Source organism: Phocoena phocoena, chromosome 10, assembly GCF_963924675.1.
Source record: "Phocoena phocoena chromosome 10, mPhoPho1.1, whole genome shotgun sequence".
NCBI lineage: Eukaryota > Metazoa > Chordata > Mammalia > Artiodactyla > Phocoenidae > Phocoena > Phocoena phocoena.
Window position 1 is genome coordinate 48,852,043 of NC_089228.1, and position 24,645 is coordinate 48,876,687.

Here is a 24,645-nt window from a genome sequence, read left to right on the forward strand (position 1 = left end):
TTGCTACTGATGAACCATGGGACCTCAGCAAGTTAAATGACCTCTTTGTACCTCGGTTTCTTTCATATGCAGAGCCTGGCATGGAGTAAGTCCCCAATAAATGACAGCATTTAAGGAGCTGGGCGTGCAGAGCAGCAAACACCCCAAAGACTCTGAGTAAAGGTATCACAGTCGGTGCTACTGGGCAAAAGACTTTAAGGGGAAAAGACAAGTCAGCCAGTCCCTCCTTCCAACTCACAAGCAAATCTCCATACAAAAAGCGTGTCAGGGACTCCCCCAGATTTAAGTTAAGCGTAATGAGTGTGAAAGAATATTGTTTTCTCATTGTTAGGCCTTGCTAAATTTAGCTTCATTTTCAGCCCAGAATTACAGCATTTAGGACCTGAATTAAAGAAAAGAGCCATGTCAAATTGTCTTTTACACAAGTAAAGACAGCCTCTCTCTGTTCACCAATAAGCATGGTCTTGTCCAGAGTCATTGTGGCCTGGTGGCTGCTAACTTAAGTTGTGTCTACCTTCCTTCTAGAGGATTAAAATGGTTAAGAAAATTAAAGTTTTTCTGAGCCTTTAATTAAACCTCAGGATTAGGTTGCCATCCATCATGCTAATTTCTGGTTATTATTTCTACCTGCAACCAGTTTTGTGACCAGAAAGCAGAGACCTCATCCAAAGGAAAGTCATGGAAAAACAGGATTCTCTCACACTCGTTTTGTATCTAATCATCTGAACCCGAGTAATTGCTAAAATAGGAAAAGAAAATGTTTGCTTCCTTGGAGGTTCAACTGTCAGTTTTTTAATTAAATCACACAGCTTTAATTCAGTCCCGTCCTTTGTTCTCCTCTCTCTACCTGATATGTGTGGGGCTCAATGTTGTGGTGCCCTTGGCTAAAGTGCAACTAAGTAGAACAGCAGATGTTAAAGCCAACAAACTCTTCTTTCCACCAGTAAAGCAATCACTGGCAAGCTTGGTGGTAATCACTCCCACTTCCCCTTTCTTACCTGTCACCTCCTTGAGCTACTCACCCAGGTAGGTGTACCTCCTGTTCATGATCACTTCATCATTTAGTTTGAAATAGGTGTTGTCTGTGAGGTTCAGCACTTTGACCGTCCCAGCCCAATAAAATGACCCTGGGGCACCCATCACCACCAGCTCCTATGGAAGAGAAACCCAAAGGTAAACAGGGAAGGAAACTGAAGAGGGGAAAAGGCGGTGTGGTGAGACCCACAATCACAACAAAGAACTCGTAATTAAAGTAAAGATGCCACACCAGAAAATTTCTTCACCTGAGCAATAAAAAAAAGTTCATATTCATAATGATTTACAATTGCCAAGATATGGAAGCAACCTATGCGTCCATCAACAGATGAATGGATAAAGAAGATGTACTGACACTCCAGAGAAATCCCCTCCAGTCCTCATTCTCAGGAATGGTTCTGAAGCTGGGTTTTCTGGCCACTAAAGGCTCATTGCAAAGTCAAAACAACGAAAACAGGAGAGCAGAGAGGCCCACTACAGGAAAGATGTGGACTGGGGAGAGAAGAGACCACAGACAGCAAGACACAGCACTACTATTAAAACAGGCCCAGGAAGCACCCCAATGTTCATAGCAGCATTATTTATAATAGCCAATATACGGAAGCAACCTAAGTGTCCATCCACAGATGAACAGATAGAGAAGATGTGATACATATAGACAACAGAATATGACTCAGCCATAAAAAAGAATGAAATTTTGCCATTTGCAGCAAAATGGATGAACCTGGAGGGCACTATGCTCAGTGAAATAAGCCCAATAGAGAAAGACATTATTGAGGCTTTCCTTCCCCAATCTTTCCCAACAGGAAATCCCTTCTCTTTGATTACCTATATTTTCTAAAGTATCTACACTGCAGTAAGAAATAATAAAAATTATTTTTCTAACAAATTCATTAACTTTTCACTCCACAATATTTATTAAGCATCTCCTACTTATACCAGATCCACAGATCAATCAAATCCCTTTGTAAAACATTCCCAGGGTAAGGCAACAAGGAAATGTACAGAATGTTTAGAAAAAATTTACCCAAAAGGGTTAAAATAAAGGCAGTTTTAGAGGAAACCCCTCAGCTGTACAAAAACCCCAAAGATACAGGCCTTCTGGGTTCATGGAGATGCTGGACACTGTACAGGTCATGCTCTTGTTACTGACACACACACACCACTCTTGGCCTCTAGGGTCCCCACACTGTTATACTTCAGAAACATCCTTCCAGGCTGGCCCCTCTCTACAGAGCTGGCCTCACCACTGTCAGAAGCTGCTGGTTTCCAACAAGTCCCTGGAGGCTAGATCCCGCCCTAAGAATTCTGAGTTTCTATTGACATTTCATAAAGTGACACTGAATTCCCTGGAAGCAAATGTCTGAAAAAGCCAGAGCCATCTTAATAGAACAGCAGAGAGAGGAGGACAGAGCACACAGAAGGGAGAGCACGTGTGTGGCAGCAGCAGTATCAGGACAATACTTCGAACAACACATGTTCTATGGTCAATTCGGTAAGAACCTTACCAAAGAACAGGGTGTGAGCATGGCTGGAAGGAAAGCCACCAAATTCCTGCCCGAATGGTTTGCTGTTGATAATTCATGAAGGTGTGGACCAAGAATGACCATTGAGAAGCACTTCACTTTAAGGTTCTGAGATCCAATCCATCTCCAAGGATGATGCTATGAGGATGAGAAACCGGATACCCTCAGGGGTATCTCACTGTTTTATAAAAATATATCACTTTCTGCACTTAGGACACATCCCTGGGAAAACATGGGCAGTGCATTCATTCATTCCCCTTATAGTCATCTATTCTGTGTAAGGGACTGTGCTGGTTCTAGAAGGGGCATGAGAAAGACAAATGATCATCAGAGAAGGGAGACTTTCTCCTTGGTCTTAAGCTCAGAAAGGACTCTGTAATCAGTGCCCGAACACAAAGAGCACAGAAAGACAAAATGAGCAGTATCCCCAGTGCCAGCCATAACCAGCAGCTCTTCACGAGCCAAAGCTTTGAGCACCACCAGAGGCCTATAAGGCTCTTGGGGACACCAGGTAGTGGGCGTGTTGTTTTCTGATGATTCAGATTAATCCAGGATAAAAGTTGAGAAGTGTACGTCTAACATATCACTGTATCACCTCTCTCAAACATTACAAAGAGAATAAAACAAGGTCATCCCTCTCCTCAAAAACCTTTAAAACCAACAGCTTTTGGTTTCTTTCCCTCTCCTCTTACTGTTTATGCCCCCTTCTCCCTGCAGTTCAAACTAGGTAAACTGAGGCCCAGCCTGAGACCCTTGTGGCTGGGGACAGGGAAACAGCATCTCCCTGGAATTCCCTCCTATTTGGCTTTTTCCATCCGCTGTGGTTGCAGCCTGGGCCCTTTTGACACTGTCCACAAGTGCCAGGAAAATGTGATCAATGCTTGGCTCCTCACCATCCAGGAACAGACAATGCAAATGCAACACACAGAAGTGCAAGCTTCTCCAAAAGCCCAAGGCCACCACTGCCTAAATCATGTGTGCAAAACTCCATCCATCAACAGCATGGGCCTTTCTGCAAGGGGCAGAACCTCCTGAGGCACACGGGTACCTGGAGCTGCCTGAGAGGAGCCTGGGGGGCTTTTCTCTGTGCCCTGTAGGTTGGCACAAGCAGGGGGCAGATTAGTCCTCGGAATCTGTGACAGAAGTCTGTGCCGGATGGATTTCCACCCAGATGTCCCCAGGCTCTCACAGTGGTGCCCTGACACCAGCAGCGTTGGGCCAAGTCTTCTCTTGCTGCTTAGAAGTATCTACCTCTGTTATCCTAGGCTACAAAAATAAATATGTTCCCGGGAAGTTCTCCCTTGTCCTCAACGCTGGGCTAAAATTCATGCAGTGTCCATAACTCAAACAGCTTTGATAACCCCAGGGTCACTGACGTTCAGGTCAAGCAGTCGCCTTGGGCCAGAGTAGTTTGGGGCAACATGGCCATGACCGGAAGGCCACAGAACTACGTCCAGCTTGGGAGGCAGCTGTCCACCCTGTGCAGGGACAGCCCAGCTCCCAGCAAAGGCAAACCCAAGTGACAAGGTCAGCAGGAGGGCAGGAGAGGGGCACAGTGCTGCCTGACCCCTTCAACCATATTTCCTGCTTGGCCTCCAACAGCTGAAGTTCCAGAAACGAGGGAGACTGGGAGTTCAAAGACCTCCTGTTTAGGGAGGCCAAAAGCCTGGGAACTGAAGCAGAGGCCAAGGCCCCGACTGGCCGGTTCGGGACCGAGCCCTCCTGCTCACTGCCGCCCAGCTCCCTGCAGTGCTCCACGCACCAGCCCCACTGCTGCCTGCACCCTGCTTCCCTCAGGCTCTGGAGTCCCAGCAGGTCCTCTGGTAATCCAGAGCTGGCACGGCCCCCCGGGTTCCCCTCCACACCCTTGTCCTTCCTCCTCCTCCTCCTCCCCACTAACCCCAGTGCCCTCGTCTTCCCTCTCTGGCTGGAGACATCCCTTCCCAGGGACTCTTCCTCTCCCCTAGCTCCCCACCAACATCTCCAATGAGTTCTCATTTCTGCAATGACTTGACTTTCTCCTCCCACTGCCTACAGGAGACATTCTGCTCAGAGCCCCCCAACCCCGGCCCTATGCTAAGCATACCCAGTCCCCTCAGAAACATACTAGCATTGGCCAAATCAAGGCTGGATTCTAAAAACATCTATGTGAGTATCCCATCCCATCACCTCACATGGCATGTGTATACAGCAGACCCATCAGTTTACCTCTCCCAGTGGATTCTTCCTTGGGCAGCCCCCTTTCCACCGGTACCACTGTTCCCCAGAAACCTGGCATAAAACCTCCTTCCTCCCCACCTCAGTCCTCTGTGGCCACAGTCCTCTGGTCACCCAGCCCACTGATACTGCCTTCATATTTTCTGACTCCCCTCATCATATTTATTCCTAAAACATCCCATAGGCTGCCCTGTCCCTTTGTGGCTGGACCACAACACAGCCTCCAACCTGGCCTCCTCCAGGCTCTCCCACTTCCAGACACCTGGGCACAAGACAAGCCCAAACAGATTTTCTTACGGCACTGCCATCACTGTGTCTGTAAACTTATAGCAGTTCCCTGCTGCTTCCTGCATTGAGTCATACTTGCTACATCTCAATGGAGGAACAACAGCCATAGAAATTACACCCTCTATATGCTTATTGAGATGGAAGATGGGTAACCTTGGCATATGGCAGGATGGTATCTCAAATCAATGGGGACAAAGAAAACATTTAACAAACCAGTATCAGAACAACCAACCAGGGCTTCCCTGGTGGCGCAGTGGTTAAGAATCCGCCTGCCGAGGCTTCCCTGGTGGTGCAGTGGTTGAGAGTCCGCCTGCCGATGCAGGGGACAAGGGTTCGTGCCCCGGTCCGGGAAGATCCCACATGCCGCAGAGCGGCTAGGCCTGTGAGCCATGGCCACTGGGCCTGCGCGTCCGGGGCCTGTGCACAACAGGAGAGGCCACAACAGTGAGAGGCCCGTGTACCGCAAAAAAAAAAAAAAAAAAAAAGAATCCACCTGCCAGTGCAGGGGACACGGGTTCGAGCCCTGGTTCCGGAAGATCCCACATGCCGTGGAGCAACTAAGCCCATGCGCCACAACTACTGAGCCTGCACTCTAGAGCCCGCATGCCACAACGACTGAAGCCCGCGCGCCTAGAGCCCATGCTCCGCAACAAGAGAAGCCACCACAATAAGAAGCCCGCGCACCATAACGAAGAGTAGCCCCGGTTCGCCGCCACTAGAGAAAGCCCGCGCACATTAACAAAGACCCAATGCAGCCAAAAAAATTAAAATAAATAAAATTTAAAAATTTATTTAAAAAAAAAAAAGAACCAACCACACATTTAGGAAAACAGTGAAGTTCATTTCTCCCGTATAATGTCTGCACACATAAATCTAAGATGGATTAAAGATTTAAATATTTTTTAACCTATAAAAGTGGCAGAAAAAAATACACGTGAATATTTCATAGTCTTAGGATGGGGATGACCTTCCTAACAGAGAGGTCTAGAATCCAGAAAGAAAAAGACTGACAGATTTGACCAAATATGAATGTTCAATGCCCATATAGTAAAGACACCATTAAGCAAACTTAAAAATCAGATAAAAGACTGGTGAAAAATATTGTAACACATTCAAAAGATATGAGATTACTATTGAAAATACAAGATCCTAAAAATCAGTAAAACAACAGTTAAAAAATAACATAATAATGGGCAAAGAACATAAACAGGCAATTTCCAGAAAAAATAAACACAAATGGCCAATATTTGAAAAGGATACTCAACTGCACTAATAATTAGGTAAAGGGCCATTAAAACACAATGTCATTTTTTTTAATGACAAATATTTTAAGTATTGGTTAGACGGTACAGGGACAATGACACACAACTGGGGGGAGTGTCAACCGGTAAATGTTTCTGGAGTGCAATTTGCCAGCATGTGTCAAATCACATTTTGAAGGGCTTCTGACACAGCAGTTCCTCTACTATGCAGCTCACCTACAGAAATGTGCACTTGTGCACAAAACACTATGTGTGGGGACCTCTGTAATAATGATGCTAGTAAGGATCTGGCATGATCCAGCAGCAGCTGAAACCAGTGGGTGTCATAGGCCTTTTCTCCCCCTCACTGTCCCATCCCCTCCCACAGCTCTGGGTTGTCCTCTGATGAGTGAAGGAGAAAGTCAGGCCCATGGGCCAAGACACAGAGCTTGGACTTTAATCTACCATATGATGGGAAGCCATGCAGGAAATAAACACCCATGAGAGAAGAGAAAGGCCCAAAGAGTGATACCCACCTCAGTGAAGAAGCCCGCTATCCCAGCCTGGCAGGAGCCATGTTCCTCTCCATACTTCTTCTTATACTCTAGAGGGGGAGGGGAGGGAAGAGAAGCAAACCACAGCCTCATCAGTGTGTGCCAGTTGTGTGCGGAGTGCCTTAGCATGCTGGGCATGTCCTTGAGTGCGGCCACAGGCCCGGCCCAGGGACGCCGTCCAGACTGGGGCGCAGAGAAAAGTCTCAGGAATCCACCAGACCTCAAAAATCCAGGCTCTGGTGCCATCAGGTAGTGAGGCTGCCAAGCGCCCTGATGGGCTTCCTCTGTGCATGTGGGAAAGGAGAAGCAGCAGCCACGGTAATTAAGTGGGAGGCCAGTGACAATTATCTCATTCACTTCAGAAAGGACGGGAGCCCCAAGAGGAAGAAAGAACCGAAAACACGACACAGAGATGGAATGATGTGGCCATCCCAGTGTGGAGTCGCCTGGGAGACGACCAAGCCTCCCCAAAAGATACTCCATCCAGCTGGAGGCAATATGCTTTCCACCATGCGACCAGAAACTAGCCCTCAGAGCCCAGGGGCTGTGGGAAGAGGGGACTCCGCCGGACCGGCCCCAGAGCACGGTGACACCATCACTGACACCTCTTGTCCTCCTTGTGTGGAAGGAAAAGGGGAGATCTCTTTCTCCCTCCACAAATGGATCCAAAAGAAAACAACAGGATAAGTTCTCTTCCCCCACCTGTCCCTCAGCTCCTAATACTCCGACCCAACAAACGGGAACTCTGTTGCTACTGTTTCATTTTTCAGTTGGCATTTTAAGTTTAGCATGTTCTGGGCACTGTGTCAGCTGTGCCCACTCATCATTTCATCAATCCCTCATCCCTGGGAGGGATCATCACCATTTGTTAACAGGTAAAACCCCTGAGGCTCAGAGAGTTCAAGTGATTCATCCGAGGTCACAAAGCCAGAATTCTATCCAAGTTCAGCAGACTCGGAAATTCACATTCTTTCACCTCTGTGGCTGATCAAAGGTTTTGCAGTGAGTGATTACACAAAACCCTGAAGGTGACAAGCCATGTGAAATAATGACATGGGTAAAGGCATGGAGATGGAGTGATGTTCAGCTTAGGTGACTCTAATTACATGTGAAACTGACATTGCTGGACAGAGGCTCACGGCTGCCTCTGGGCACCTTCAGGTCCAAGAGACCCAGTAAAATGACCCAGTGACCCCCATGTCACCCCCTGGGCTCCTGACAAGTCTCTGGTTCCATTAAAAGCAATATACTTAATTCTGAAACACAAAATAAATAATACAAAGGAACAGTGAAGCTGTGATTGCAACACAGTGCCACTTCCTGTGGTTCCAGAGTTATGTCCTGGAGGAGAAGCAGAAGGGCCCTGGGGAAATACACAGAGGAATTCATTTTCTAACAACACTCACTGCAGAGCCTGGTAACATTCTCCAGTAAGTGGCCATTAACCAACTGCTAAATTACAACAGAATGTCAATGGAGTTACTCCTCTTCCAGGGGAGGGCTAAATCAGTTCCTCCTACCTTGTCCTGTTATTACAAAGAGAACTCACAGCCCTGCCAGAAAGCAACCCAGTGACAGTAGAACACACTTCTCTGCAAAATCTTGCACCAGGGCCGGGAGCGGGACTTATGCGAAGTCATAAAGAGATCCTGCATCAAATTGTACGATGGCAAGAAACCATAAAAACTAGTAAATCCTATATCAAACAGCACAATGGCAAAAAGGGTCAAAATGTCCCAAACGGAACAAACAGTCATATTAAATGTGGAAGGTCTGGCGAAAAGCATATCCACCCACTGACCTGATTGTAAGTCTCAGACAAATGAAACACAGAAAGGAAATTCAGCCCCCACGAGCTGAAGGAAACTACAGTGCAGGACACTCGAGTTCAGCCTCATAAATTTAGGACATGAATAGGAATTATGTGGGAATCTTTCATGTTTTAAAGAAAACAGTCCCAAGATCTCTTTTGTGACAGGGGGTCCAAAACTAGACGGGAAAACTTGTCTTTCTCTACCCCATCCCCACACTCTGCTGGCGAGCGCTAAGCCAGGAGCAGGCCCCCGGTTCCTGAGGTGACCACAGCCATTCTGGGAGCTGGGAGGGTCCCAACCCCACCCCAGGCCAAAGGACCGCAGGGGGAGCCCTTTGACCAGCACTCAGCCGGCATCGTGGCACTGTTCAGAGGTCAGCCCGGCTCCCCAACCTGGGATGGCCTCTTCCGAGGCCTGTGGGCCTCACACACGGGAAGCAGTCACCATCTCACCAGCTCCGACATTCCTGAAACCCCAGGGTCTATACCTGCCTTCTCAGCTTGCTCTAGAGCAAGGAATCAAACCACGTGGGGCTCCTGACAAGCACCCATGGCTCCTGAGAGGACAGGCCATGTTCTGACTGCCCAGGAATGCCTGTACTCTGATTAACCCCTTCAACCTGCAACAGGATCCAGTCTTATGCTTCCTCGCTCCCCATAGCACCACACACTTTGGGGGGCAGCTGTGGCAACTCCAGTCTAGGAAGGCTCCACTGGTATGTGTATCTGACATTTCACATTCCACAGCCTTCCAGAACCCCTCCTCAGCTTCTGTGCCCAGGTGACCTTGTAGGTAAAGGTAAGTGATACCCTCTCCCCATCTCAAAATGTGTTTGTTCATCACATAGTTTATTCAACACCGAGATGAGTTCACCCATCTTAGTGCCCCCAACACCAGCCCGGTGTAAGGTACAGTGTGTGCAGGTGAGGCTTTGCTGAGGGAAAGTGTGGGCGCTGCCGTCCATGCCCAGACCCGAGGCCCCAGGCGGAGATGCAAGAGGATCTGGCACATTCTTTCAGCCACTGAGCACCTGGACTCTCCAACTTGCTCGCCTTTGACCTCTATGCCCCCTGACCTCCCAGCCCTACCCTCTGTCCTCCAGTCCATCAGGCTCTGTGACCTCCACCCCAGGCTTGCTTGAAGAGGAATTGTGTCCTGGGAATCCAATCGGTGGCATCACTGACCCCAGAGGCCTAAGGATGGAAGTAGGTGTGACTGGAGCAGGGCAAGTACACACAGGATGGATTTTTCTGGGCTTCCAGAACCTAGGTTGACGGATTCTGCCTTGGGCAATTCCATCTCCCTCTTGGGCCTCAAGAGAAACTGCATAGAATATTCAGAACCGGTTCTTTAATCCCTGCCCACCCCCGGCATGATCCTTCATGGACTGTCCTCAAAGATCTGAGGACACAGATGGGACGGCCCACGCTGGGAGACACTGAGCCTGTGTCCAAGCCTGGCCCTCTTGGTACAAAGTGCTCTTCTTCTAAAAGCCAAACTCCTGTGAAGAAGTGACGTGAGCAGGCTTCACAGAACACTTCAAAGCTATTCCTGATCAACCACATCGTAAGACTCAGCATCATTGTGCGAGCACAGCCACCCAAACCCCAAGTCAAGTTCTGTGCCTGGCCTGCTCCTTTCCAGTAAAAATCAAACATCCACATTGTGCTGGCCTACCAGATATTCAAAAATCCTGATTAAGTGAGAAGTGATCTAAGAAAGACTTTGTAAGGTGAACAAGACCACACAACAGGTAAACTGGCACCTCAGGGTGCAGTGGTGGCCCTTAGGGCCCAGGCCTGGGCTATGGGGGCTTCCCAAGGGATGCTAGCCAGATACACTGGATCCTGGACCACAGCATGCTTCAGTTGTTTTCACTCTGTTGAGTGCTATTTCCATGAGTTAAGGACACCACTGTTATTTCAACCTGATACCTTCTGCAAAAAATATATATATATATATAATATATATATAAATATATACAAATATATAAAATACATATATATTTTTAAATATTTTATATTTATGTGTGTGTGTGTATATATATATATAAAGGGCAGGTTGTAGTTTCTCTCTAATCCAGTTCTAAAGTACAGGCCTTTCTTCTTCAAAAATTATATACATAGGGCAATCTATCATTCCCGTATGCTAGAAACTCGAATTTGCTTGCCTATACTGGAGAAGGCAGGAGATCCTCTACCACAGAGCTATGAGAAGGGGGGTGAGTGTGGAGACAAGGGGCTGTCCCATCACAGCATCCCCAGGTCACACACCCTCCCTCTGCGGAGAGGTCCAGGAAGTAGAGGGTGGATTGCTGGGGCAGGACCTCCAGCCTCCTGTGTTCTCAAGAAGAACTGCTCCTGCACACACAGAGGCACCAGGCCACTCCTGGGCACTTCCATTCAGTCTCCAAAGGCTCCGAGGACGTGGCCGAGGAGAGAGGACCACAACACGCCAGTTTCCTCCCTCTCCGCTGTGGAACAAAACGTTTATCCACCTTGAAGCAGCAAGGGAGAACCGGGCTTGGCACCACAGCACCTCATGGATGCTGTAACAAACCTGACTCTGTTAAATGTGGGGCAACTGAATCAGGGAAGCAAGACGTGGTGGAACGAGGGGGCCCAGACATCCCTTGGGGGAGCTGGGAACGGGTTGGAGAACTCTGTCTTTCTGCCGTGGGTGGGTCTGAATTATGTGGCCTGCGTCACACACTTTGATTCATTAAGTTGCATGGCTCCTCCAGTCTAAAAATTGTAGTATTTTCCTTGGTTGAGCTGCTGGTTTTACTAAACCCTGTCTAAACAGCAGGCAATTGAGAGAGGAAAAGATACTGGTTTCCAAATGTTCATAACCCACAACTCAATGCATGGAACGTACACTAATGAATTTAATTCATTCAAGAATTAGCCTGGGTGGAGTCGCTTCCTGCACTCTTCCCAAAACACTGGCGGGATAAAACCAACCCATGGAAAGATCAAGATTTACATACAGTGTAACATATTCTTCCTACTGAGCTCTCTTCCTTTTAACCATTTGAGAAAGTTTCATCTTTCAAAGCTAGTCTTTCTAACACATCAATTTTAAAATTATCTTTCCATAGTTCCTTAGCTTAGCCATGAAATAAAATATCAGAGGAAAAAAATAACTTTCCAGTCTTAATGTCTGAATTTTTGCTCAATTTCTGAGTGAATACTAACCAACTGATAATTAAACAATTTGATTATACTTAAGAACTTATATACAAAACAAAAACAGACCCAGAGACATAGAAACAAATTTACCAAAGGGGAAGAGGTGGGGAGGGATAAATTAGGAGTTTGGGATTAACATACACACACTACTATATATAAAAGAGATAACCAACAAGGACCTACTGTATAGCACAGGAAACTATACTGAATATTTTGTAATAACCTTTAAGGGAAAAGAATGTGAAAAAGAATATATATATGATATATATATCATATATACTATATATATATGATATATATATCATATATACTATATATATGATATATTTTTTATATATATCATATATATGATATATATAATATATATTTTATATATATCACTTTGCTGTAACCTGAAACTAACACAACATTGTAAATCAACTATACTTCAATTAAAAAACAACAGGGCTTCCCTGGTGGTCCAGTGGTTGAGAGTCCACCTGCTGATACAGGGGACACGGGTTCGTGCCCCGGTCCAGGAGGATCCCACATGCCGCAGAGCGGCTGGGCCCGTGAGCCATGGCCTCTGGGCCTGTGCGTCCGGAGCACGGCAACGGAAGAGGCCACAACAGTGAGAGGCCCGCAAAAAAAAAAAAAAAACAACAATTTGGAGGACAATGAAATCAGGTAGACAGAAATCTAGTGATAAAAAGAGTATTTAAATATATAAAACAACCCTCAGTTACAAGGACCACAGCCTAAATGGAAAAAAAAAAGAAACGTGTTCTGAACTTAATAGCCACCACCCTTCTGCTTAATAAGCCTGTGACCTTCAACCTCCCTAAGCTTCAGTTTTCTCATCTGTACAATGGGGATAAGAATACTTAAACCACCCCCATGATGTGATTACTCAGTAAGATCATAAATGTTAAATACCTAGCACAACACCTGGAACCCAGTGGTGCTTGATAAATATTTGGTGACTCTGAATCTGTTAGTGTCTCTAAAAGGAAGAAACCTAAGACATCCATCACACAGATATGTAATTTTAGAAGAGGAGATTCATAACATTTGAATATCCATAAGGAAACTATTAGATGACATAGTTTAAGTAATTCAAGTCATAGTTTAAGTAGTTCAAGTCATAGTTTAAGTCAATAATTCCACACAGTGTATGAAAACATGTTTGAAGTGTAGAATATATTTATGCCCAAGATAAGAATTCTTAGCACCAAAGGGAAAGCTTGATGTGTCTCCCTGAGCTCCAAGAGCCACTGCCAGAGGCTTGGCCCTGGCTGTCCCCTCCAGCCACCCTCCCTCTCAGGGTCCCCCTCCACATTAACTGGGCATACTACAGAACTGCATCTGCTTTTTAAAATTTGCTGCATTTACTTAAATGAGATAATGTTTATGAAAGCTCTTTGGAAACCATAAAATCCTATGTAAATGTAGAGCTCTTTATTTAATAAAAATTTATGGGGCTTGTTCTTGAATTTTTAAATGGATTAACTTAGCCTTTTATGGTTCTCTCCAAAACAAAAACACAACAAAACAAAACCTCAACTGCTTTTCATTTGTAAATGGATCTTGATTGATTTGTATCCCCTGTGGAGCCACAGCCTTCAACATTAGAAGGGGGAAGAGGAATCTTCTCATCTAAATGGAATCTATTTCCTTCTCTAGAAATGATCTCCATCTTGAGAGATGCAAAAGCAATTAGGAATTAAAGACCTGGCCACCCCCTGATAACGAAGAAAATGGTACAGAAATATTTGGAATCAATGGGACAATTTTAAAGCATGGTAAAATTTGATAAACTAAGACCCCAGCAATTCCAAACTTGAGAATATTTAAACATGGCATGAATTAAACTTCAGATCATCTACATAAAGAGAACTTACCAAGAAAATAAATTGTGCAAATATGATCTTCAAAGGAATTTTTAAAATTATAATCTTTTCAAGGAGTCTTAAAATCAGGTTAGCAATACCCAGCTTTCCACCCTCCATTATTCATTAAAGCAGGACCGCTGGACGCCTTCGGAGAAGGTTTAAGGACACTATGATACTATTTAAAAAGTTAATTAGAAAATTCCCTTTTATTGAGTACTCACCCTGAGCTAGGAGCTGTGTTAGGCACATTATATACTTCAAATACCTCTCTCTTTTTTTTTTTTTTGGCCATGCTGCATGCCTTGTGGGATCTTAGTTCCCCATCAGGGATTGAACCCAGGCCACCGCGGTGAAAGTACCGATTCCTAACCACTGGACAACCAGGGAAGTCCCAAATACCTCTTAAGTAGGGATTAATCCCTCCATTTTACAGAGGTGGGCCCTGAGGTTCAAGGCCAGGGGCGGGGTCTACCCAAAGTCACCCAATCAGGAAGTAGGAGCTACAGGTTCATAGGAATGAGTGAGTGGTAAAGCCAGATTCTGAAATTAGATCTAATATACAATGGTACCCAATTGCATTTATCAGTGTTTTATTTTTAATGCTTTTTGTTAATTTAGCTGAGCTGCTCCCAGATTATTCCATAGTAGTGAGAATATAAAGATGACCTGTTTATAACCCCCACCTCCTGCCAAGCTCTGGCTTCTTGCCTCAGGGGACTCAAGGGCAAAGGATGAAAGAAATCTCTGCGCTTGATTTTATCAATGCACTGACTTCACTTCGGGAGTCCTAAAATCCCATTGTAACAGGAAAGAGCTAAATGGGATTCTAAATTCGATCTGTTTCTTTGCCTTTAACCTTTGCTTTTCGCTGCTTTTGTTATTATAATCATACAGAATGGCCTGCCTCAGGGAACCCTGCCCCCTCTGCCTGAATGTTAAAGTGCTCCTGTTCAGCTCGCAGGGAGACCATCTGATCCCATTCACCTGTGGATGGCTGCAAGAAAGAAGAAATTAACACATCCCTTCACCGGAGGCTGGCCATTCCAGGAGATATTTGCAAAATTTATGGTATTTTTACTTTACTTCCTCATCTCCTACCCCTCTCTGTGCTATAAAAGAAACTGGCATTCAAACCCGGATAAGATGATTTATCGGAGACACTAGTCTGCCATCTTCTCAGTGTGCCGGCTTTCCGTTTTAAAGTCGTATTCCTTGCCTCAACACCTCATCTCCAATTCATTGGCCTGTCGTGCGGCGAGCAGCGGGAGCTTGGACTCGGTAACCATAACTTGGTTAATAGCAACTAATGTTTTACAGTGCATGCTCTCTAATTTATGAAGAGTTTTGCCCATCTGTCACCCCACTAAACTTCTCATTTTCTCACACATTCTGATATAAACCAAACCCCATATGGTAGTAATGACAATATTCTCCCATCAAATAAACGGTTTGACTTAGGGGTACACGCCATCCGTTTATTTTACTTTGTGTACTAAATTCATTTTTGTTTCCCATTCCCTCTACATTTCCTGGTTCCAAACAGGATATTCTGATAGCATTTCCCACCAACCAGAAACAGGAAGCACCCGAAAAGCCAGGAGAAAAATGTCCTTGTGCCAAACCAAAGACGGACTTTTTAAGAAGTGAAAAGTTTGAGACATTGTGGACAGGTGCTCACACACTTAGAGGCTCTCCTCAATTAAACCAACCTCCCAGTATTCTGGAGAGAGCATGGCTGACCCTCACTGAGACCCACAATTAGAGAACAGTGTGTGGTCTTTCTGAACACTTTCACCTGCATTTTCTCATGAGCTTCTCACAACCCTCAGAGCTAAATGTAATGGACGCATCATGGTGTTCATTCCCACCGAGGGTCCAGCCACAGGGTTGAGGCCATGGAGGCAGAAGCCTGGAAGATCAGGTCACACCCAGCCCCACCCTGAGGTCTTTCCACTCTTGCAGAGGAAGTGTCCATCCTCCCCTGCCCAGCATCCACCATTTGTCTTTTCCATGGGCCCCAACAGGCTGCAGACGCTAGGCAGGTCTCCGTTTTTCCAGCTGTAAAATGAAACAATCCTACCTTAATGCCACCTTAAACGAGGATGCAGCCTGGGCCTTTGCAGAGGTTCCAGGCCATGTACATGGGCATAGAATTCTCTCCCCACTCAGCTCTGCCACTTTGGAAGCATCATGTTCCCGCTCTGTTTTCCCCTGTAGATGGGGAATTTCTTGGGCTTTATCCATCAGGCACTTAGCACAGGGTCTAACAGGTACTTAATAAAACTGAGTGGACTCTACCCCTGGTAGACAAATTAGTTGCCCTATAGTAATTAACAAACACTTGCTTGGCAGACAGTACATTAGCACATAATATGGTATATTAACATATATGTGCTTATTAGCATATACAATCTTCCCTCAGTATCCATGAGGGCTTGGTTCCAGGATGCCTACAGATACCAAAATTTGCAGGTACTCAAGTGCCTTATATAAAATGGCAGAGTACAGTTGACCCTCCACATCCTTGAATGCCAGCCATTGCTCTAAGAACTTACAAGCTTTAACTTAATCCTCGCCACAGCCCCTTGAGGTAGGTTAGGCACAAAAGGTTAAGTCACTCATCTGAAGTCACAGCATTAACAAGTGGCAGAGGGCTTCCCTGGTGGCGCAGTGGTTGAGAGTCCGCCTGTCAATGCGGGGGACACAGGTTCGTGCCCCAGTCTGGGAAGATCCCACATGCCGCAGAGCGGCTGGGCCCATGAGCCATGGCCGCTGAGCCTGCACGTCTGGAGCCTGTGCTCCACAGCGGGAGAGGCCGCAACAGTGAGAGGCCCACATATGGCAAAAAAAAAAGTGGCAGAGCCAGGACTGGGACTCTGACGGTCTAGGCCCAGAGTCTGTTAAAACTCAGCCTGAGCAAGCCACCCCACATCTCTGGATGTCAGTAAAGACAAAGAGGCCAGGCTGGGTGATATCTGAAAGGTCCAGTCAAACTCCAAAATACTTCTGTTGTACTTCACTACCACATGATCCCCCAACTGGAACAGACAGCCAGCGTTACTGAGTTTTTCCACATTAAGAGAAAATAATGATTGCCTTAAGAGCTTAAGTAGGTTTAGTTTAGACCACCAAACAGGGAGATGGAGATCCCAAAGCAAGAGCACAGGCAAGGGCCCTGTGGCCTGCATCCCCCACCTGCCAGTCCCTCTTCTAGAGAAATGTGACCATCTGCCACACCTCGCCTCTTACAGGACCAAGAACTACAGAGGCGTTCTGTTCAGTCCCCCATTGTTCTAAGGGGCTGCTTATACCCCAATGCTCCCCATCCCGGCCCCACCCCGTACTCCTCCCTGGGCACTGAATGAGTTAGGATACAGAAGTGTAGGTGCCCATGGGGATGAAGGACTGGGCAGGGCACGACCACTTTGCTACTTTCCTTGCTGGCTCCAGCTGGCCATCATTAAGTCAAGGAACAACCATAGAAAAGAGTGATTCTAGAGGCCGAAGCCCATCCCACAGCCACTGTTGCACGAGGAATGTGGGTTCCTGTGACAAGCCTGTGTCAGTCAGCTATTACTGCGTAACAACCAGGAAATCTCCTTGCAAACAATGACAAGCATTTATTTCTCCCTTGCACATCTACAGGTCACCTAGGGTTTGGATGACCTAGCTGGGCTCTGGCTGCAGGTTTAGGGTTTGGGTCTGTTCCACACGTCTCTCTCCTGGGACCAGTGAGCTACGGGGAACACGTTCAGGCAATAGTCCAAAGCACCCAGAGGGGTGGGCTCGGAGCTCACACTCTACTGTGAGTGACAGACATGTGGAGCAGACATGACTCAACCTGCTACCTGGCCCCATGGTGCCCTCTTTGGCTCACGGAGGCTTGCACGTTCCCGCCAAGGTCAGGCCAGAGCTGCCAGCAAAGAAGACAGGCAGGTGCCCTTGAGAATACCAACACCCAAAATGTTCATTTTCCCCTCCCTCATGATTGGACCTTTGGGACAGTTCAGTCACCCTCTCTTATTTTGAGAGGGTGAACAACTGCCTCCTATTTAAATCTCATTTAAACCAGAAACACCAAAACACAAAACAAATCCCCACTAACCACCAGGGGACAAAATGATTTGCTGAGGTCAGACAAATGAAAATTCAAAACCCAGCTCTATCCACCATGTGATTTTGAATGACCTTTCACAATTTACTTAAAAGCCGAGTCTTAACATCCTCATCTGTAACAGGAGAAAGGCAACACAGAACCCTCGCTGCCAAGGGCGCCCCCCCAGGTCCCCCCTTTACCATTTCTGTAACATGGCCTGACTGCCACCTGCCAGCACCTGCATCTCTCTGCCTGGGGGCTTTCCCCGCCCACACACATGGCAGGACAGGATGACCAGTGGATACAGACCCATCCCCTCATCCCTCAGGCAAGATAATTCTGAGGTGTGTGTCCTACGCTGGCCCAGAGATTGCATCCCAGTGGCCCAGGCTGGTAACTCATGGGGACCACACCCCTCATGGGCCGCCTTCCCCTCCTTTTCTCACTTTCCTGCTCCCCACTGGTGTCTTCTGGAATAACTTCCAAAACAAACTACTTCCAGTGATTAAGACTCCATGCTTTCACTGCTAGGGGAAGGGTTTGATCCCTGGTTGGAGAATTAAGATGCCCACATGCCGCGTGGCATGGCCAAAAAAAAAAAAAGAGAGAATATATGAAGTCCCCAGACCAACCCCATTCTACTGCTGATCCCGCCCCCCCACCTGCCTGATAACAAATCCTTTAAAAGTGTAAGCCACAGTGGCTACAGGTACAAATGGACATGTGACCCCAGCTCCCTCTCCAAAGGGCTGTCTTTTGCTTTCTAACGCTTACGGTGGTGTACAGGGGAGTCACTAGGGATGGCAACGTGGCCCTATTTCACAAGACAACTTCTGAGAAAACCAGAGTGCTGCTGGTCCTATTGCATAATTAGTTGGGTTCTGTCCCCACAGCCTCCATCGTCCCTACTGATTCTCTCACTCCTCCCAGCCTCACAAGCTACCCAATGAGTTCTTCCAGGGCCTTTTCACTTTTCCTCCTGGAAAAAAAGGAAGCAACCAGCTGGGGCAGTCAGCACAGTCCTGGCCCCTCATCGGTGTCTTTATATGACCTATCCCTCCTCCTCTCGACTGATCACATCATCATCTATTTTTCAGATGAGGTTTTTCTTTTGATGGGGGCAGTACAGAGATAAACAGGGCCAGAGTTCAGTTGCCTAGCATGGTCCTGCCAGAGCTGATCAGATGCTGACATGGGATCAAAGAAAGAGTTTCCCTCACAGAGGAGAGGGTCCATGCCTCCTGCAGGGACCTGGCCTTTCCCAGAGCCCCTTTTCAATGGCCAAAACTTGAAACATGGGAAAACCCAGGGAGGCCCAAGGGAAAGGTGGCCACGGGCTAGTGGAGACTTCTGTCCAAACAAATAAATTAGGGGGAGAATTAAAACATAAACAGCCAAGCACTTAGCTCACTTGGAATTAGGCTAAGCAAACCCTGAGAGCACAAGCTGTAAAACTGCAGTAAATGACACTGAATCCGTACAGCTCAAATTCAACTGAGCTAAGTCATGATAGGCTCAGTGGTCCCCAGCCCAGGCATTAGAACCGTCTAAGTAGGGAGCTTTAGAAAACATTTTCCTTCCCAAACCCCAAGTGCCCCTTCGTAAGGAGCTCTTAAAATCATGCCGAAGGTGCACCCAACTCTCCAGCATCTGCCAGAGTGTGCAGACCGGATGAGAAGGAAAGCCAGACTTGGGATGTCATGAAGTGACTGAACCCTGGGCCTTCTCTTCCCTCTGCCTCAGGACATCTGTCCACGGGTATGGCCAGGAGTTGTCTCGGAAGCGTTATGACCATCTGGGAGCTGCATGGGACTGTGAAGACCATCTGAGCCAACCTCTGAATTTTCATGGGGAGGAAACAGGCCCAGAGAGGGAAAGCAAGTTTCCCAAGGCTGCACAACATCTGGCAGTGTCAGGAAACCAAGAGGCTGGTGAATTTCAGTCTGAGACTTTATAAAGCTTGGGAAGCACCATGGGCTCTGTGGCACAGATGGACAAGGCTGGGCAGGGCCTGGCAACGCTGCCCCTTCCCATCTTCCTCATTACCTGATCCTCGGACACCAAAGGGCCATCTGGGGACATGGTGCAGCCCTTCTGTTAGAGTGTGGAAAGCCGGGGGAAGTGTTCAGATGGTGGTGTGGAGATGGTTGGGGGTTGTTTGGGGCGTGACGTGGGGTCAGAAAGCGAGAGGGAGGATCAGTCAGAGCTCACCTTCATAGCAAGGGATCAGCGTCCTGCCTTGGGCCTGGAGGTTGGATGGGATGATGTAACAGAAGCCATGGGGCAGGATGTGGTCTGTTTCGTAGTAGATGTTCTTCCAGCGGTGGGCACAGGCCTAGAGGACAGAGAGAGGTTCAGAGGAGAAGAGTCAGGCTCAGGAGGTCACAAAGCAGAGCCCGGCAGTGCCAGGTGGTTCTGTAGGAGGAGAGAGGTGCAGAGGGGCCAGGAAGCCACCTTCTCTCCCATCCAGCCCAGGTGCTATGCTGGGTGGGCATCAGTAAACTGCGAGAGCCTGGGGAGCGCCCCTGGGAGAGGCAGACAACCAACAAACATACAAACAAAGGGGGATCCTAGCAAGTGCCGGAAAGGAAAGACACTGGGTTATGGACTGAGAATCTGGGAGTGGGGAGGACAGTTTTCACCTAGAGGCCAGGGGCAGCCAAAAGGATGAGAAAGAGCCAAACACACTGGGCACAGAGGCAAGTGCTCCAGGAGGGAATATCAGGGGCAAAGGAGAAGGCTGAGGGTCCATAGAAAGAAAGGAGGCCCGTGGGGCTGCTGTGGAGGGAAGTGAGGTCAGAGAGGAGACAGGGGACAGGCCCCGGGAGTCTTATAGACCTTGGGGATGACTGTGACTTTAGTGGATGTGCTGACAGAGGGTCTTACACAGGCAAGTGGCATGGTCTGACTCACAGTTTGGAAAGATAACTGGGCTGCCGAGTGGAGACTGTAGATAGGCAAGGGTGGAAGTGAACATCAGGTGAGGGATGCTGCTGCCTGCACCAGGACAGGGGCAGTGGAGATGGGAGAAGGGGGTGACCCCACGATGTAGAGGTAGAGCTGATGGGCCCAGGGACCCACCAGATGTGGGCAGAGCAGGAAAGGACAGAAAAGGAAACCAGGCAGAGGATAAGACAAGCACCCAATACCCGCTTCAGGGCCCTCGGGCCAGGATGGATCCGTTGTGCGTGCCCCACACATGCATCTGTTCATTCCTCCATCAAGTATTTACTGAGCACCTACTATGCACCAGGCTCTGAGCTGGCACTGAGGATGCAGCAGTGAACAGTCACAGGTCCATCTGGTGCAGCAGACAGACTCGAGTCCTCAGCAAAGAACATACTGAGAAAAAGCCAGAGACGAGGAGTGCTGCTCCACCCAAAACAGACCCTAAGCATCAAGGTGCTACCTGCTTGCCCACGGAGCAGCCATCGGCCTCCATCAAACGTGAGACCCTTCAGAATCACATGGAAGCCTTACTAAATCACAGACCGCTGGGCCCCACCCAGAGAGCTGGCTCGGCCAGTCTTCAGGGCCCTGAGAATCTGCATTTATAACAAGCCCCCAGGTGAGCTGAGGCCACTGGTCCGTGGAGCACCTTCAGGAGCTCCTTTTCAGGTTCAGGGCAAAGCATTTGGTTAAACCATATGAAGTTGCTGATATTTGACTGTTTTATATCATTAATCAGAAGTAAATGTTTGTTGACGGTCTTTTGAAGTAAATTTACATAGAGAAAAATGCACAAATCTCAAGTGTACCAGCTAATGAGCTTTGACAAATATACTCTCATGTAACCAAACCCTTAGCAAGATATAGAACATTTCCATCTCACCAGGATGGTCCCACATGCCAGGAAGTGGCCTGGGCCTCTCCGAGGAGGTGACATCTGAGCAGAGACCTGAAGAAAGTGAGGAAGCAACTGGGAGGGGCCCTGAGGTGAGCGGGAGCTTGGCACATGCGAGGAGGTGAGACCGACCCTCTGGTCAGCTCTGGAGGGGAGCCTCTGGGAAGCACTGGGGTCGAATGTGCCAGGAGACACCTGGAGGGAGGGCAGTTCTGGGAGCCAGAAGCAGGAACACAGACTTGCATCCTTCCCCACCGGCACTGGACACACCCAGCCTCACACTCCAATGCACCCACGCAGCTGGTGAGGAGCCCAGCTGTTTCCTGCAAAGGTGTGCGCTCTGCCTAGCCCCACCTGTTTCTCGTGGACATTCACACTCACTTCTGTTATCAGGTTGCTTCACTCTGGCCAACAGATGCATTTTCTTAAAATACTGCATTTTAAAATAATCAAAGTGTTTCACTTCTTTGTTTGCATCAAACACACTGCTTTTGTAGGCTGTAACATTCTGCATTTACACGGTCCACATCTGACCGCTTCTGTAACCCTGGAAGGTGGGGAGGTGTCTTAGAATTCGATTTTCTGTACAGGAACCCTGGGTATCAGAGAGTGCTTTGCTTAAGTTCCAAGCTGGTAAGTGCTGCAAACAACACAGGAACCCACATTTCAGAGTCCTCCTTGTCTTAGTAGAAAACATTTCCAACTTATAAATCCCAATGCCCACCTGAGAAGCCATCAAAACCCACTCTTTGAGGCAGGTCGGGTAGCTATTGCCCTTAGAGCCTCTCCACAGGTCTCAGGACCCCCGAAATGACCTCTCTGGGGTCAAACAGGATATCCAGGCCCTGGGCAGTGGGGGAGCTCTCCAGGGCCTGGCTATCCCTGAGGTTACTCTACAAAGAAATTCACTGCCTGCCAGCCTCTCTGGTCTTCATGCCTTCAAGCAAACTGCCCAAGGGCCCTTGACAAGGCTGCTCTCTGTCCACGGGAAAATGAGGACACTCAGAGCGGCGAGAAACCTCAGCCTGCCCACACTCTGCCTCCTACCCTATGACGTTAATCTCATTGTTCCTTATACTGCAAACCACCTTCATTCCTCCCCGCGCGGTACTATTCTGCGCTTCTAGCATATTTCTCAATAGACTGAAATGATATCAGGCAAGAAGCTAAACAACAGTATCACTCGGTGGATCATCACTCCACTCCACTAAGGGTTTTAATTTTATTTTATTTCTGACCAAATTCTGATAGTTTGCAAATTTGAATCACTTACCATCTAATTAGCTGGTACATTAGTTATATTTTAGTTTATGGATTTGGCAAAGCTTGTGGGCTTACCATGTTTTACTGTATTTCTGGGTTAGAGGGACCAAAAAGGACCGAGGCGGGTGTTTACCATGACCCACGCTGACTCTTGTAAGGACGGACTTTGTGTATTTAATGTCTAGCTTATTGATTGATTGATGGCTGTGTGGGTTGCAGTATGCGGGCTTCTCATTGCGGTGGCTTCTCTTGTTGCGGAGCACGGCTTTAGGTGCACAGGCTTCAGTAGTTGTGGGTCGCAGGCTCTAGAGCGCAGGCTCAGTAGTTGTGGCGCACGGGCTTAGCTGCTCCGCGGCATGTGGGATCTTCCCCGACCAGGGCTCGTGTGTCCCCTGCATTAGCAGAAGGATTCTTAACCACTGCGCCGCCAGGTAAGCCCTACTGTCTTTTTTTTTTTTTAAGTGGCGTAAACTATTTAAGAAGTGATCTCGGGGAATTTCTAGAAGATCCAAAGATTGCATTTCACAATAAACTAAACTAAAATTAATGCATTCTGTGAGGTCAGAGATCAAAGTGTCAAAGGCAGTTTGCATGTAAGAAAACAAGGAAAAGTGTCTCTGAACATAAACTACAGAAAAAAAAGACTTTGTTTAGTCCCAATTATCCTTATATATACACGCATGTCAACCTGACTCCTACATTAAGAAAAATTCCTAGGGACTGTCTCCAAAGCATTAATATCTCCATCAGTCTCTCCAAATGAGTTCTGCTGTGAGGGAGGCAGGGGGTGTGGGCAGAGCAGGCAAGAGCAACAGGAGAAAGAGAGCACCCTCTGGAAACAGCAAGACTTATTCCAACTTGGATTCCAAAGAATTATAACAAAAGAGGGGAGAGGGTCTAGGACCACCCCAAATCTTTTTTTTTTTAACATTTTACTGCAGTATAATGGCTTTACATTGTTGTGTTAGTTTCTGCTGTACAACAAAGTGAATCAGCTATACGTATATACGTATATCCCCACATCCCCTCCCAATCCCACCCCTCTAGGCGGACCACCCCAAATCTTAGCATCTTACATACTTCAGGTTTTAAGGGTTGTTCTTCCTCCCAAAAGGATAAAGAGATGAGTATATTTCGAAGGGCTTTCTTGTATGGAAACACATGTCCTTCCTGGGGGTGGTGGGTACTGGGGCTTTCTGATGGCTCAGCCACAGCAGCATGTACGTCTCCTCCCACACCACGTCGCACTGCCCCCCCCCACCACTCCCCCCTCCTCACCCTCTTACACATGCATTTGCCATGCACAGATGGCCAGAGCTTTCCCATGCCTCGGGTCCATTCAGCACAGGCTGGACCAGGCCCTGGGCCACTGAGAACAGGGGATGGAGGGGATCAGGGCCCTGATGCCACAGATTCCACCCCCCAAAGAACCTTCCACTCCAAGGGAGGAGGGAATGGCCTGGGAGGTCCAGGGAAGGTGACTTCTGGGGTTCTGGGAAACTCATTCTGAAAATGTTCACCTACTGAAAACTCATCTAGATGTACACAGATGATTTGTGCACTTTCCTGCATGGATGTTAAAGCTCAGCAAAAAGTTCACTTAAAAAAAAAATCAGGAAACAAAGCAACAGAAGTAAATGCAAAAGTGTATCCTGTGGCTTTGAAAAAATGGACAGATGAGAAGTGGTGAATAGATAGCAACTGC

At 47.5% G+C, this 24,645-nt stretch overlaps 1 protein-coding gene across 1 annotated transcript in view; it reads right to left on the minus strand.

Annotated features, from left to right (window-relative positions):
* Nucleotides 1-24,645, minus strand: part of ITGA9 (integrin subunit alpha 9) — a 350,005-nt gene that overhangs the window by 299,109 nt on the left and 26,251 nt on the right. The window contains exons 4-6 of the mRNA XM_065885198.1: nt 20,045-20,168; nt 6,844-6,911; nt 1,023-1,152 (exon numbers count right to left, since the gene is read on the minus strand). Coding sequence (XP_065741270.1) covers nt 1,023-1,152; nt 6,844-6,911; nt 20,045-20,168 — 322 coding nt within the window. The remainder of the gene's footprint in view (nt 1-1,022; nt 1,153-6,843; nt 6,912-20,044; nt 20,169-24,645) is intronic.